The sequence below is a fragment of the Tinamus guttatus genome, unplaced genomic scaffold (assembly GCF_059628265.1).
Source record: "Tinamus guttatus ecotype Peru unplaced genomic scaffold, ASM5962826v1 Tinamus_guttatus_pri_ptg000021l, whole genome shotgun sequence".
NCBI classification, from domain to species: domain Eukaryota; kingdom Metazoa; phylum Chordata; class Aves; order Tinamiformes; family Tinamidae; genus Tinamus; species Tinamus guttatus.
This window is the reverse complement of record NW_028288555.1, coordinates 778,024-795,179: the sequence shown is the minus strand read 5'-3', so window position 1 is coordinate 795,179 and position 17,156 is coordinate 778,024. Positions and strand designations below refer to the sequence as shown.

The 17,156-nt window shown below is 37.8% G+C and overlaps 1 protein-coding gene across 1 annotated transcript in view; it reads left to right on the top strand.

The window, feature by feature from the left end:
• The first annotated feature begins 1,931 nt into the window (after positions 1-1,931).
• SLC28A3 (solute carrier family 28 member 3) overlaps positions 1,932-17,156 on the top strand; it is a 37,077-nt gene continuing 21,852 nt past the window's right edge. The window contains exons 1-4 of the mRNA XM_010218390.2: positions 1,932-1,988; positions 8,963-9,064; positions 13,076-13,158; positions 16,088-16,179. Of these exons, the coding sequence (XP_010216692.2) occupies positions 1,932-1,988; positions 8,963-9,064; positions 13,076-13,158; positions 16,088-16,179 (334 nt within the window). The remainder of the gene's footprint in view (positions 1,989-8,962; positions 9,065-13,075; positions 13,159-16,087; positions 16,180-17,156) is intronic.

The following is a 17,156-nucleotide window of genomic DNA, read 5'->3' as shown; positions in this document are numbered from 1 at the left end:
TAAGGATGTAAAATGAACTGAAATGGGAGGGGGCTTACCATGGGTGAAACATTTAGCGAACTCCTGCCTGGTCCTGCCAGAAGAAAAAAAAAAGTATTAATGGGTTCCCATCTGTTGTTTAACTGCTGTCTGCAGGAAAAGTGGCCTATTTTGTGTTTTCTGCAGTGTATTCAGAATCATGGGCTTTTTGTTTTATTATTCCATAAATTTACTAAGGTTAAATGTAATTCAGAGAAAGGAAGATTTACACTGAAAGGATAAAATTAGCATTATTCTGACATTTCTCAGTGGAAAAGAATTAGTTTTTAAAATGACCTGATGAGTTGCTAGGACTGGTTTAGCAGCAGCAAATAGCTGTGGCTTGTCATAGTTACTGCCACAGAAGTTTCTCTGATCATGCATGTGCAGACTAAAGATTTTAGGATTAAAAGGCTGACTCTGAAAGTGGTTCCTCTGCCCTCTCCACTCTATTAGCAAAAGCACATACAGTTCTGAAGGGAGGAGAAGGAGAAAAGGCAGAAAGGAGGAGAGAAAGAGCAGAGCTATGCAGGATCAGCAGGCTATTCTGTCTAACTTGGTAAAGAGGCTTGCAGCTATTTCTTGATGGTGAGTAGTGTGCAAACAGAGAGAAGCTATTAGCCAGAGAAATTGCTCTACTCACAGTGCAAATATAAATAGCAAAAGAAAGGCTGATTTCAAAATCCGAGGCAACAGAAAAGGTTGTTAATTGTATATCCTGCTTTTCAAAGTCATGCACTCCTTACTGAAACAATAGAGAAGACAACTTGTCCTCTTTCTAACCAACTAGTCAGATGGAGATTCAGAGTGGATACACTGCATACATGTGGTTTATAATATTAATTAAAACATAGTTATATGCCTCAAACAAATGCACCATCTTAGTTTTTTACATAACTGTTCTGTGTTTCCAGGAAAGTTATTCAGTCATATTAATCTTCATCTTTATTTCTAAAATAGGACATTTTTGCCCCTTGCAAGAGGAAAGACTTAAGACATTTTCAATTTCTGAATTCAAGAACCCAGTGAGTACACGAATATTTGTTGCTATTTCTCAATGAAACAGAATACTTTCTCAGTTTTTTAGTCCTTGAAGAAATTAAATTAGTTCAAATTCTGTCTCTCAATAGCATTAGAAATAGTTTTACTAGTTTCTGTGAAGTTACACTAAATGAGTTTTAACATCTGTAGACAACTAAAACACATTAGGAGAGATACAACTGACAATCCCAATAATATAACTTTGCCCTGCCGCAAATAACAAGTTTGAAATCCTGTAGGAGAAAGCTTTCTAGTTAAAGATAAGCAATTACATGACAGATAACCAAGGGACCCTGTGTTATGAACATTAGCATGTCAACCAAAACGAGATATTGGGAGTGTTCCTTTTTTTTTTCCTTTTTTTCTCTTGGCAGGTGGTGTCCCTATAACAACTATAAAAGCAGAGTGGTGATATCCCAAAAGTGGTGTTTTGAAAATAGATGAAAAAAAAAAAACACACAAAAACAGTGCTGATTTGTCAAAGATCTGGATGGGGAAGATTTCTATCCACTTGCTTCCCCATAACGATGCAGGAAAGCCAAAATTAATGTCAAAACTCATATTTGCTTTTGGGCTCACATAGAAGGACACCTGCCTATGGGCAGAAAAATCCTTGGAGAAATCCTCCCTCCTTGTCTCCGGAAAGTTTGAATTCCCTCCCCCTGCGGCCAAAAGGGGTTGTTCCAGGGCAGAGAGCAGGTGGAGCCACGGAAAGGTAGGAGCCACCTGAGTGTCTCCAGCTAACCAAACCTCATGCGATAGGCAAAGATCCTGTGGGCAGATTAGCCAGGTGCTGTCTGCTGGCGCCTTGTGCCACACGCAGCTTTAGGCAATCACCCCATATCTTCTGCCCTTCTGCCCATGCCAGGCACATGGAGCTGAAGGAAACAGCCTGTGACTGCTTGGGAATGCACAACTTGGCCTTCCAGGTAAGCTCATTTCCTTTCTTTCTTTCTTTATTTCTTTCTCTCTTATTTATTTATTTATCGAGTGGGAAAAAGGAAGGACTAAGAAGCGATGAATAATGCTGTAGTTCAGCACGGGAACAAAGAAAGAACAATTTCTGCTCTCCACCCACAGATCTTTTACACCACCCTGCACACTTTGCACTGATGTCCTGCCAAAGTACAAGGCTCTTACACAAAAAAACACAGAGCACAACTGACACATTTATGAATAGACTCTTTTTACTGCCTATTTCTGCTGGCTAGCATATTGGTATCTTTGAAAAGTCTTCTGGCTTGATAATAATTCACAGGCTGATGGGTCTCGCTACTAACACATCCATTTATTCTATCTGCACTGAACTAAAGCTGTATTAGCGGCTGCTTTTCCTGAGTTAATTTACGCTTCTGTTTAGCAGGAGTCATTGCTATGCAGCGGACTTCTATTTGCAAAAACACATTAGCAATATGAGGAAAATAGTCATATAAGCACACTGGGGCAAATTTTTCTTCTACACATGCCATTGCCCAAATGAGGCAGACGTTTCTTTGGAGACACTAAGCATCCAGCATATTATGGAACAAGAATGATATCTAAACACTCTGCATCAAGAATTCAGTATTCATATTCAGAGAAACACAAAGGAGAGACTGATTTGATAACTTGCTGGTTAGGGAATATTTGGAGAAGGTGAGAGATATAGGGTCACGTCCTTACTCTAGGCAATAGTTAATAATTCATGACAAGTGGGACAGCTTCAAGAGGAGAGAGAATTAACTTGGAGATAATAGTCCACTTGTTAGGCCCTTCTCGGAGTAATCAGAATGCACCCATCGCACTGCAGCTTCAGAGCAGGGAGAAAAGCAATTTGAACTTGGGTCTCCTGCAGTCCAGGGGAAGGAGATCAGATAGGGCTTCAACCTGGCTGCATCTGCACATGAAATAGCATGGGCCTAGAAGAGGACAGTCAACACCCACAGTCTGCCTCCAGCTCTGCAGAGAAGGAAAGCAGCTCAGCGTCTCCCCAGGCTGCATAGGCTCCATGCCTCGTGCTATTTGGGTGCTCTGAGCTTCAATATCACCTCCTCCAGCAATCTCTGTGGAGCATATACAGTACAGTGACACTGTTTCATCCCCTCTTTTATGCATCTGACTCACTTAGGCAACACTTGAACTTTTTCACCACAAAAGCATAAATCTTTTTTTATATGTACTATAGCACTCTCAGAAATGAGTTACTCAATGTTATTTGAGAGAAGATGTGCGCAGCACAAATTTCTACTAAAGCAATCAGTTGTTTTTTTTTTTTTTTCAATGCTTGATCCTGCAAAGTCACACTTACTCTTTACGCTGCACAAATGCACAGATGCCACTGGGATAGCCTCAAAAACTCAGGTCCCAGCTGATTGTCTTGTGGTAATGTCAGTATGTGGGAGACTGGGAAGAAGCTTCCTTTCCTCATTTACACCTTAATGTGATCTCAAAAGAAAGCAGACAACAAATCCCAAATGTACAGCTCCAGATATCACTATCTGATGTTAGGGACAGCTCAGTTACTACCAGTCACTCTAAAGTACAAAAGGAGAATCAAGCTGGTGCCTTACAGCGAGTGAAGTAGTTGTATTGATTTTAAGAAGATATGTAGCACTTCCCACATCCAATGAACCTTCCCAAACACACCCTCCTCTCTCAGCACAACATTTCTGTGAAAAAAACTTCAGTGCAGTTATAAAACTTATATGTTAAAATGTAAGTTTTAGAGCTGTAAGATCTTGTTTTGGATCCTCCCCTAAGACTAGAATCTTACCCCAAGGCTAGAAGTAACAGATTTCAGCACTGCTTCTTACCAAGATTTCAGGCCTTTACTGTATTCATGCCCCTAAGTACATGACAAAATTTAAGGAACGTTAATCATTTTAAGATATGTTCTCAGCTTGCTTTCATGACTGTTAAGAAGATTGTTCATATTAAGTGTGTGCATGTCAAAACAGTATACTGTGTCTGTATCTGCAATATTATACATAATACGCAGAGATACTACTGCACCTTTTGCTTTCAGTGTCATTCAGGTATCACCTCTCTGATGGCATTGGTGGAGAATTGCTGTAGTTGTCCACAGGATTTCTTTCTTGGGAAGCCCTGCAAAACTAACAGCAAGCCTAAAACTACAATTAGACTAACCTAGCTAGTGTTTAGCCCATACTTAAGATGTGGAGGTTTTACCTAATCAGTTCTGCAGATTCAGATCTCTGTTAATGAAACAAGAAGTTCACACATCTCTCAAGGAATGATAAAAGCTGGCTTATAAAAAGAAATGGCAGTGTGGACAAAATACTTAGGGCTGACTTTTAAAAGGAACGCAAAAGTTAAAATATAAACTAAGGAAAACGCAAAGTGCAGATAACAGCTAATAAATATTTATTGTTCCCTGAACTCTGATTGTCAGTGTTAGAATACATTAGGCAGTTAGAAGCAATTACTACAGCAAGGTAGTATTTTGTGCTTTCAAGAAGTTGACCCATTAAATCTCTGCCTTTTAAGAACACAGGTATGGCAATAACATGTGACTTTCACACTCAATTCCATTCAAACAGGGAAATATAACCCTAAAAATGCTCCCTTTCCCCTCTTTCTGTGTTTATTTCTGTGTCTATTTGCAACAGCTTCCTAGATATCTCTGGTAGTTTTATTAAAAGTATATATGCTATTAAGAATTTCCATTTTGTGGACAGCACTCTAGTAAAGTCTCTTGGAAATTACAAATCACTGCACTGTATTCTGGCAGTAGATCCAGTGAGAAAAATACATAGACCTTTCCAACAGCTAAAAAATTCCCTTACCAAAAATATGCTTGTTGCTAAAACTCCTCTCCCTCTCCGTCTCCCTCTCTCTTTTTTTCTTTTTTCCTTTTTCTTTTTTTCTCTCTCTCTGTCTCTCTTTCTCTTTCTCTCTTTCCTTCTCTCTGTCTCTCTCTCTTTTTCTCTCTCTTTTTTTCTCTTTTTTTCTCTCTCTTTTCTCTCTCTCTCTCTTTTTTTTTTTTTTTCATTTTCCTGTTGTCACGTACTACTCCATATCTTACAGGAAACAAAGAAGTTGATCATACCTCTGGGTTGGTTTTTTTTGCTCCAGCCAAAGTAAATACTTCATATGAGAACCATTTCCAGGATTCTTGTGCCTGTCATCCTCCTTAGCTCACTGCATGCTGTCAACAGATGTTTTGTACTCTCCAGCTAGAAGGGTCATGGAGTCCTTGTTATCTTTGCAAGCACAAACAGATTTCTTTTTTTCCTGTTTCAGTTGCTCCAGATTTTACTTTCTGCCTCTGATATATTTTGTTTGCTATGAAAGCAAACAGCTTTTCTATTCCATTTTTAAGGACAGCTTATTCCGAGCTATTATTCTGATTTGCTGATCCCTCATTTCCGGATATTCTAACATCAACAACATAAGCTTTTAAAGAAAACATTAGAGGTGGGCAAGCTTAATTTACAATCAATAGCACCTTATATAGAGTCAACCAGCTGAACTTAAATCTGGCAATACTTTTTTTTTTTTTTTTTTTCATGCTGCCTCTACAGCTTGTTTACCTCAGTTTAGCACAAAAGCAACAAACATTTGTCCCTCCTCCTTAGCAGTCTTGACCTTGCACACTGAATGTTATCATTTGTAGGAATTTATGAACTTCATGATCATTGATTAAAAAAATTCTGCTCACTATTTAATATGCTTTTTAACTCCTTCAAGACACTCTGGCTTACAAATAATAGGACACTGAGGAAATCTTAGAGGAATGATTTTCAACCATACTGAATATTAAAAATAAATAAATAAGATGATAATTTTGAATTTCATTACAACTGTCTGAATGAAGCCTAAGAAATCCAATCAGGTGACTTAAAACACAATTTTCCTTTGCAGCATCTGTTTTCCACCGAGTTCCTTAACCATCCTGACTCCAGTGTCCAAAAGTAATGTAATAATAATCCTTCCTTTACCAGCACAACAGCTTAAGCAGTTGCCAGGGTGTTCTCTTAGCCAATCTGTTTTTATCACTATCTGAAAGTGACTGGAAAACCATGTGTTTTGCTGTGGGTGCTGTGGTTAAAAGCACAGTCAAAAATCAGCAATACCAGTAATGATCACTTTGTCAAAGTAATTCTGCTCCCTCAAAACCCAGGGAGGAGATAGGAAGGGAAGTTCGAAGTTTGTAGCTAGTCACAAAGACTTGGCAGGTGAACTCCTCCTCTGGAGGAAATAAAAAGCAAACAGTAAAGAAAGATTTCACTTACTTATAACTAAACTAGCCTCACACTCTTGACATTTAACCAAATATTTCACCAGCAGAAAACTCGGATGAGTAAAAGCACAGTGAATGGCAGCTGAGAGCAGAAGCTTCAATGCTTAACACTGTTGTGGTGCCAACACTCGAAGTAAACGCATAATTCTGTAATCCTTCTTACACAGCATAAAGGGAGGAAGGTATTCCCATCCAAGCTTTTATCATTTTAAGTTCCTGCTTACTTACGTCACTGGAAATTGAGCAAATTCAGCAGTAGCTTGTTGCACTGCTGGATCTAGCTCATGGTCATAAAGTAGCTATTCTGTCAAGCCCCACTTTCTACTGCCATATTTTGTTTTGCAAAGGTTGCTGGTGAGGACACAGGGATGACACATGAGTGAAGCTTTTCTACCCTTTCCAGGTGCTCAGATAGGTGATAAGCACAGACAGCTCAACATTTTATTAAATTCTTCCAAAGGCTAGAAAGGGTTCTAAGCAAGTAGCAAAAAGGAATCAGAAGTTTAAATTTGTTACTTGAATATTGCTAATTTTATAAGAGGAAGTCTTCCTCTTCCCAAGGGGTAGAGTTAAATAGCATCTATTTCCACTGAGAAAAACAATGTAAAAAGGATGATGAGAATGTATATGAAAAATCAACAGCAAAATATGTGAAAATTACTCAGTTTCATAAGACTCATCCAAAGACTGTCTTAGTCAACAAATTGTATCTCAGTTCGGTATATTTGTCATAAATACTAATGAACAGTTTCTTACTAAATTTGGAATATACCATAATGGGATGTGATTGGTTGAAATCAATACTTCCTGCACTTCTAAAAAATAACGCAAACCTGCCGTTTTGCAGCAGGGACTTTTTAGAGTTACAGCAATCCATGGCTGCTCTTGCTGATTTTCTGTTACATTCCTCATATCCATTCATATCTTATAGTTATTCTCTGTATGAAACTGCTGTATAATTATTGTGATTGAGCAATGTGTTGGACAAGATGACTTCTAGAGGTTCCTTCCAACACAAATTATTCTATGCTTCTACTGCTATCAAACAGAAGTTTGCACATTTTCTGGATTTTCTCATGTTCACAAAGAAAAGTCCTAAGAAACCTCTACTTTAACTCATTCAGCAACAAGCACAGAAATTTTCAAAGAGACTGTGCCTGGGCATGGGTGTCAATTATAGAACTTTACCACTTCTATTTCACTATATTACAGTATTTATAAGATACTGCATGGAAGCGCTACTACTAAGCATTTCTTCTTGAGGGTTTTTGGTTTTTTGTTTGTTTATTTTGTACTTTATAGACAGTTTAACTGTGGATTGTAGGGGTAGCCATAGTAACCTCTTAAGATAGTGTAGCTAAAAGACAAAAAACTAACAAGGTGTTTCTCAGAAATACTTCCTTCTTAAGGGACAGTAAAGATCCTCTTAAAGTAAGGAAGAGAAATTTTCATCCACTTTATCAAGGCCACAACCAGTAGTTACTTCTCATTTTCTCAGATACATAAGATCCTTGAAAAAGTTTTACTGAAACAGATTTTCGGTCAAGTTTGAAGTCAGAATATCTCTAAAGAAAATATGTTTCTGAAAAAGGTTCTTATTGCTTCTCAGCTCATGTTCCCATTAAAGGGCAACATTTACTTTGGGTCTATTATTGTTGCTTATTTCTATCTTTGTCATCATCTGTTATAATTAAGCTTATTTTGTATCATTTCTTTGCAAATATTCATTATCTTAGATGGCTAAATGTCTGATTTCAGATGACTAATCCAGTGGTACTATTACCATATAAATAATGAAATACTGCATGTAATAAAAGCCAGCGAAATGACCATTCTGTAACTGGTCCTATAAGAAACCACTGAAATATGAAATATTTATATCAACTGAGAAAATTAGTTTTCTGACATTTTGTTCAAGCATCTGTTTTGCTAAATCAGAATAAGAAACAGCCACTCAAGGTTCATTAAAAAGAAATAGTATCTTCTCCAAAGAACTGAGAAATATACAAAAGCAAAGCAAAACAACAACAACAAAACTCTCACCTTAAGAATAAAAAGATATGTAGAACTAGTGATCAGTTTTATCTAACAGAAAAATGCACATCCTAATACATTAAAAGGGATCTTGCAGCAGCTGAATGTTGTCGCATCCTAAAAAGCTAAATACAATCCTTACAGATACTCCCAGAGTTTTATTTCAGAAGTACTAAAAGTGCTTTATATTTATAAAATATAATATATATATATATATATATATAATAATATTTATAAAAGAGAAATGCTTCTACCCAAAATGCATTCCTAGATGACCGTTTCTTGAACAAGGCCACTAAGAATGAAGCATATCCCCATATAGTATAGTTCTAGTGCTGCCTCGAGAATGGACAGATCTCTGTAAACTCATTAAACCAGTACTGAGGTAGAGGGCAGCACCAGGAGGAGAGGCTGAATTAGTGGAGCATCGTCCCCGAGTGATGAGGCTTCCTTGAATAGCAGTGAGATTTAGCACCCAAGGTCTATAAACTGGCATTTGAGCTCTTCCATATTAGCATGGTGAAACTTGGAAACACAGCATCATAATGCAAATCAGTTCCTTCTGCACATGAAACAGGGTCTCAGCTTTTGGTTTGGATAGATACAATTTCTGATCTCACATTCCAGAACGACAGTGAAGATGTGGATGTTGCATACCAAGGAGGTCTTATAGACAGCTCATACAGACTAAAAAATTCCCAAAATGAGAAAAGTCTGCATACTAATCAGGTGAGTTTTTCATTTTGTTTGTTTGTTTGTTTTTCTTCTCACAAGTGAGAAATACACAGTTACTGGAATAACTTACTTAAATTCAGAACTGCAAATTCAATGTAAGTAGTTCGTTTTGATAATACACCCAAAACAGAGCTCTTAACAAAACTCAGATCTGATTTAAAATTCACAAACTGTCAGAGAAACCAGTTCTGATCTCAGAAATCTATTAAGAAAAAGAATATTGAGAGGATACACAGGACTCAAAAAAATGTTTCAGAATGTCAAAACAGCTTCAAGCAAGTGACAAAAAAACACATCAGAAGTGAAGGTTAAAGGGGCAAGGAGTTGATAGGGAAACATTTTCTCATGGAAACAGAAGACCTGGCAACACTGGTGTTAGTGATGACAACTTTCAGAGAGGACAGATGTATTTATTAAATACCTGTTCAGATTAAGGCCGTAATCAGCCATCCAAAAGAGGGGAAATCTCAGGGAACCACAAGCTGGAAGCAATAGCTCTGACTTATGAATAATTAGGTAAAAGGAAGGGAATACAATACCAACAGCATCCAAATAAAACCATCCATTTTCATTTCTTTTGACTTTAGGTTTACCTAGGCCCACATGGTGACTGGTATTCATGAGAGTCGGGTAATTTTTTTTTTTTTCCTCAAAAATGGATATTTACATTTTTCATTTTAAAATTTTCACATTTACGTGCAAAAAGAAAAAAAAATCTGCAAGTTCCACTCGGAGTTTCATGTACTTACCTATTTTGAAAGTATACCTACTTGTCAAGTTCAGTGATGGCATTTGAAGCAGCATGCAAGAGATAAAAGGTTTCCTGATGCTGTGGTCATTCATTTCTATCTTCTAATGATTTTTTTATTTGATCAGAGGTAACAAAGGCATTAGTTCTTGACTATAAGTGCCTCTGATCTCCTCTTGGCTGCCTCGAAGCTGGCATGATCCTGAGTTTACAAAAAAGGACGTAATCACTCAGAAAAAGATCGCTCAGGTACTCCTCATATGCTCTCCTGAAAAGTCATCTTGGATCTGAAGTCCTAGGAGAGGAAAGTGGCCGTCAGTGTTGATTATCAAGGAAAATGTCAAAAGAGAAAGAATAAAGGGACTGTCAGAAATGTTGGAAACTGTTGAAAATTTGAGAAAAGCCAGTGAAATTTTTTTTCAATAAAAAAATAAATATCTGAAAAAAAAAGGTTTGACAAAATTTTCAGCTAGTATACTTTGTATAAATATACTCAAGATATACACTTCTGCACTGAGAAATTCTCAGACAGGCCATACCAGAGGCAGCAGAGTTTATTTGGGGAATTTGGAGCAGACTAGAACAGACTTTGTTATGTGCCAATGGCAGAAGTCCATGTACTCCACACAGGCCTCAGATCCAGTCTCTAGTCTCAGATCTGTCCACTGGCCCAACAACCAGCGTTATATTTTGTTGAAGGAAAAACAAAAAGAAAAGGGTTTCAAATTAGGCAGAAAGTGATATTGGAGTTCAGATATTCTTAAGTTTTTTTTGGGGGGGGAGGGGTGGGGAGAGAGGCAGGGGTGAGGAAGGGGACCTGAAGTAATGCTGTGACAATGAAATGATAGCAACACCTCTGGCATATTTAAATATATTGTCAAAAATGTGAAAAGCTATGGATTGATGATTTTACATTCAAACAAATCAAAAGAAAAAAAAAGAGGTTATATGTTTGATATAAACTCTTTGGAAATAATCTTTTTTTCCTCAGTTTTCTGCACATGGATACTATATTGCAGTAACGTACTGCACAAATTAAAAGAGACAGGAAGTTAAGCTTGGGTAGCCTAAGATACCGCACGGAGTATTCCCCTGTTTGTTATTCCAGTTCTACAGCAAATAATTTTAACGTGAATTTTAAAATCACATCATCCGCCATTTTGGAAATACCTTTCCAGATTCTGAAGAGCCTCAGAATGTGAGCTCACACATTGCACGTGTGTTTAATGAGCTTCTGAAAAATGGATCACATCCACATGCCAGAAAATGCTATTGCTGCCCATTGATTTCAGCATAACTGCTGTTTTTTAAGTGGTTTTGAGGGAGGTGGGTGTCAAACCCTGTGATAAGACATCTGGCATTCAGGAACTCCCCAAAACCCCAGTAAAGGCCTGCAGGAAAGAGGAACAGCTCTTCCACCCAAGGTTCAGACACTTCTGTTTTGTCCTGTAGTCTTGGTGTTTATGCACCCGCAGAGTCAAAAGTCTGAGAGGACTGGGATGCAATAGGGCCCCAACCCAAGCTCTGGAAAAAAATGGTACTTTGATCCCACCGTCACTCACTATCCCTCGGGAGAGAAGCCAGCCCCATACATCTGCCACATGCTCTATGTGTCCCTGTCTGAGCAGGGTGGGTTGGGCTAGATGATCTCCAGAGCTCCCTTCCGACCTCAACCATTCTGTGATTCTGTGATCTGCTGGGAAGGATCATCAGTACCAAAAACACTGGCAATTCAGTAGGTGACAGCATCTGAATTTCAGATATACTTTATTTCCATCAACAGCAAAAAGAAAGAAATTAAGCCTAGGGAAAATATGGCCACTACTTACAGTGCATCTCCACAAAGTGGAATTTCTCCCCTCTCACTTAAATTATGAGGACTGAGAGACTCCTATCTGCACCATGTTGCACTTTCTTAGAGAAGAATGAGCAGCAGCTGCTGTGTACATATTCCTACATGTCACTTTAATTATTGGCCACGTTTCCTTCCTTGGTTAATTTTGCCTGTGAGCTATTTCATTTCAAATCTCTCACTAGCAACTAATTTAGGACATTCCATGGCTTTCAGCAAAATTGGTAACACACAGCAGAAAAGCCAAGCTGAAAGGAGTGGGAAAGCTGAAAGGAGCTGGGAGGCCTATGGTATGTCTTAATTTACAAAGTCATCTTGGGAATATAGCTAGCATAAACATTAATAACCCAGAAAAATGAACACTCGTCCAACCTTCAACTGTTCCAGATGGTTGGCCAAATCAGGCCATTTTCTATCTAGGCAGTACTGGATAGTCAAGAATGGCTCGATATGTTCTTAGGAAAATGCTGTTTGCACAGTACAGCCACAGTACAGTCTCCAGTCACCCATGACATAGCACACAACTGGTCAGCTGCTCCATTTCAAAACTAAAACAACACACTGAAGCAGCAAGGCACACAGAGCAAGCAGGCATGGTGCTTCCAGTAAAGCAAAATTCAGTTATTTTCTTGTGCTAGGTGCACAGAGGCTGTGTGCAAGGACTGCACATGCTGACTTGCTCTGTGGACACAAACTGTGAGACCTCCAACAGGCTCCACACAGGCAAAACCTGCAGGAAAATAAAATGCTCTTAGGATTTTTTTCCTAAGCTGTGATTTTTTTTACTAAGTTTGTAATAGAGCCAGGTTTATGTGGACTGTAACTGCAAAAATGTACATTCCTGATTAAAATGGGCTGCCTGGACAAATTTCAAGTTTCTGCTGCACAGCACATAGATGTCTAAGCTCTTAGAAGCTTACTGCAGCAAAAGTCTTTGCTTAGTAGTTTTTGTTTGGAATAGATTAATTTGCCCTTTTTTTTTTCTGTCAAAAACAATGCAACCATTCTCCATGAATTTCAACAAAATTAAAGTTTTGTGAAGAGAGAAATAATTAAATTAGTGGGTCATCTGCAGGAAGCATGGATGATCTAGGGTCTTCCAGGCCTCCCTGCAACATCCACTTTTGTCATTTTGGAAAAGGCATACTCCACTGGGAACTTTTTAGCTTGGAGTGACACAGGCATTTATTTCAACCTTGAAAAGTTTGCAGAAGTCTTGCGGAGGAGGTGGTTCAGGATGCCAATGACTTGATAGTTGTGGTCGGTCTAGTGGTGCTAATCACAGTGCTCAAAGGGGTGAGCTGTGGATTGGGAAACCTCAAGCCTGTGCAGCCTGTGGGAATCTCTTCTTTCCAATGTTGCTGTACAAACACGCTCATGATCTCGGTACCAATCTGCTTTTCAGGAGGACAAATACATCAATATTGAGAACAACCGGCCCCAAAACAAACCTGACTCAGCAGATGAGGAACAACCACACATAAAAGGGTAATGGTTATTTGTTTGAGCAAGTTTTCTGCCTGCTTTGCTCTGCAAAAGAGTGCTCACATTTCCGCTTTCGGTACCACCACCCTGCCACATCCCTGTGCTACATAGATGCTCATACTGACAATAATTTGTGCAACACAGAAGCTCACCGTATTTAAACTTACACCATCTTTTGACTGATGTATATCATCATGAATGTATACTTCACAAACCCTGAAAATTAGAGGGGTAGTTTGTTTTTTCTTTTTCGTATTAACAATGTTTCCAAAATTTCTATAAGTTTATTTTTAAAGAAAGGCCTTACGCAGTGATCTCCTGCAGAGAATTAAAGGGTCTTCATTGTACTACACTTTGCGTTGTTATTTATCATAATGCAAAAATATAAAGATGTAAAATAGCCATTTTGATATAGCAAGATTTTTGCACTTTGTTAGTACCAACAAATGCACAGTGACCATGAAGTGAAATCACACACATTAAGATACTTTCAAACTTGACATAAAAATCAAATTACATTTTAACAACTTCTTCCCCAAATTTCTATCTCTGCCCTCTATTATACAAGTTGCCTCCATTCTAAATCTTCTAATTCAGTAGTAGAGCAGATTTTAGCAATTCACTTGCTGGATACTCCCGGTTAGGAATCTGTCCCATTCAAGGTGGATTACTTGAGCTGATCTCATGCCTGTAAAAGCAATGAATTTAAATTCAGTACTTTCATCTACTCTTTAAAGCTGTATAAACAGAACTTGAAAGACCTGAAAATTAACGTAATGGGACAATAACTAAGGTTGATTTTGCAAGGCTTTATTGTTCCCTAGGGGGCTTTGCTCTTCCATCAGGAGCAAGAATCTGTGCCCCAGGTAGATAAACCCTTTGTAGATGGGCAGCTGAAGTGCTCTTTGCTCTGCTCTTTTAATTACACTGAGGCTTCAGTTTAGTTGGCATAGTTGGGTTTTGTCCTTGGCCTCTAGGTTTGTCTATGCAGAGCACCTGGCAAGGGCAACAGTCTCTCTACCAGGTGTTTTGTAAGTTAGCTCTTAAAAACAGGCCCCAATATGACATAATGTTTTCTTTTCACCTGCTGAAAAGGGGCAAAAGCAGCATTCACAAAGCATCCCCCAGTTTTGAATGCGTCACTGATTTATTTCAAGAACAATTACAGAGAGGCTGTTGTCTGAGACATAAACCCTGCAAAAAATCAATGCATTGACCGCAACAATACATGGTGTGGGCAAGGTGATATACAGTTATGGACTATGTATAGACCAGAAGAAGGATTTCTGGGTTGCAAAATGAAAGGAAGAATATTGCTGGTGTATACAAATATGTGACCTTAAAGTCTCCTTTAAGGGTGATTTAGGTTACATTTGCTTTCTCAACATCCTCTGTTAAGAGAAATCCATTAGTAAAATGCAGTAACACACTGCATTTTAATCTGTATTTTAATTGTTGTGTTTATATCATTATTATATCTGATTATTATAACTCATCATAATATTATTATTATTATACTCCATCCTTATCAGATAAACACTGTGAAAATAATGTTTGCTTAGCAAACTAACCGGATGTTATTGGATTTTTTTTCTGTAACTTTTAAAAACATATCCATACATTAAGGCACTTTGATATCAAAGCCTTTTAAATATACTAACAAGTAAGTGAAAGGTGTTACAGCAAAGAAGAGGTTACAAAGAACAGTACTCTTAAAAAAACACAAATTTAAATTCCAAGGGGCTCCCAAGTAGCTGTAAAAAATAATAGTTTTATTGGTAGTGGTTGAACCATAATTTCTCTGAACTAGCTCTGGCTTATTCACGCATCTACCTTTTGTTTCTCCTTTTCTTGCTTTTGCTGTTGTAGATAATCTCTCTGCTGAGATTGACTGGATAGTCTAAAATTCGAATAAGTAAAAACAAAGAGCTATGCTTTGTGAGGCAAAGGAAATTCCCAGGAAAAATAAATAAGTAAATAAATAAGAGAAAAGAAAAAACAAAAGCAACCAAGATTTCTCAGAGACATTGTTTGTATTTTAGCTGGTGAGCAACTATATTTCTTTTCTGCGGCTCTCACTACTCATATGAATTAATGTTTCTTATATTCCTCCAATTGCTTTTAAAGTAAGCATTTTGTTTAGTGCAGCAAAAGAAGGCTTTTCCTGCTGAATTTCACTGCACTCCAAACGTAACTATTTTCCAAAAAAGCACTGGATAACTAGCATCTCTAAATATGTATCTTTATTGCCTAAAGAGTGCGAGGCCCTCTAAAGACACACAGCTATAGCTGTGATTTCTTTCTTAGCTTGTACAGTACAACAAAGCTTACCTAGCTAAAGCTTTTGTAGTATCTGTATCAAAAGCAAAATAACTGAAAATCTGGGTTCAATCCATTCCTTTCATGGCTGTTTCCCTAAATCTCAGCCTACCTTCAAATTAATTGTTTCCTTCCAGTGAGTCAAGAAAAGAAACAAAATGAGGCATTTAGTAAACGGAAGAGTGGTTCCTAGAGTAAGATATTTAAATCTAATGAATCATTTTACCTTCTATAATCCAATGAGTCTTAGATGAAAAGATGTTATGCAATTAACAACCAAATTTTCAAACATCCAGAGATAACTCTGCACAATATGAAAAGGTTTCAGGTAGATATTGTTTATTTTGCATATGAGAGACCTGTAAAATTAGCATGCAAATGCTGACCCTTCATATATCTACTAGATTTTCATTTTACTAGCCCAAGGTGAAACCAAAGAAGTCCCCCAAAAAAGATGCAAACATGGTTTTATCCTGCTGCTTTAGGATCCAAAGCTATTCTAATGTGGTGCATGCCAATGGAAAAATTTTGGCACTCTTAACCTGATGTTCCTGTGCAAACTGCTCTCATCTATGGCTTAAGTTTCTGTTACATTGTTCTTTCACTTTCTTAGGTGTTTTGAAAGGAAATATGATGAAGCATGCGATTTTTGCAGGAAGCACAAAACCAGAATTCATTATGTGATCTACGGCATTTTAATAACAGGTACGGTACATTACATTCAGTTTTGCTGAAGGCTTGTTTATTTACATGTATGAGACTGTAGATTGTGGTACCTGGTATCTGACCTAACACAATAACCCTCAACTGTTTTAAAGAATGCCTTTGAGAGGAGGTAAAAGATAACAGTGAATTTAGTCTCCATTAAAGTTCCAGACTCCTCCACTCATTCCCAAATGTAACAGAAGGAAGCCCAGACTTTACCACATTGCTTCTCCAGCATGTTTCCACTCTTACTAACAATTACATCTGGGATAAAAGGTTAGCTCAGTATTTGGGTCAGTCCCTTCCAAGAAGTCAGGTAAATTACAGCTCTTAGGAACCAGTCCAAAACCACAAACCACACTAAAAGCAGTCAAGGGCCAACCTGAACTGAAGTCCAGAAATTAACATTTTCCTTACGATTCACTATCCAGAGCAAATATTTACTAAAGGGAACATGTTGTATTTCAGCATGCACAGCAAAGTCATTCAAATGTTCTGTTTGTTTCTTTCCTGATTATCCATCAGATTGGCTTATTTCCTTCCATTCCTGCCAAGTTTCTTTTTGAGGTGCTTCTACTTGAACAATCTGTTAGGAAACGTGGACATAAAAAAGGTCTATGTGGCATAAACGGGCCAGTTTCCATACACTGAAAGAAGTGCATTCCCAGCATCATGCTCATACTGATTTATCATTGTACAGACATATCCTGGGCCAAGGAAGGATTCAAAAGATATGTTGGCATTTAATTCATTAATTCCATAAAAAACAACTTGTTTTACAAAAAGCAGTGTCTGACTTTCATATTCGCAGCCAGACAAAATGAGATTGTTATTTACAAGCACTGAATTAGCCATTAGCCAGTACATGGCAGAAGTGATACTGCCAAGCAACAAATCATTTTATATCCACTTTGTATAACAAATACATATTCTACCTCTAATCTTCCCATTTATTTCAGAGGTGGATTTTATCATAC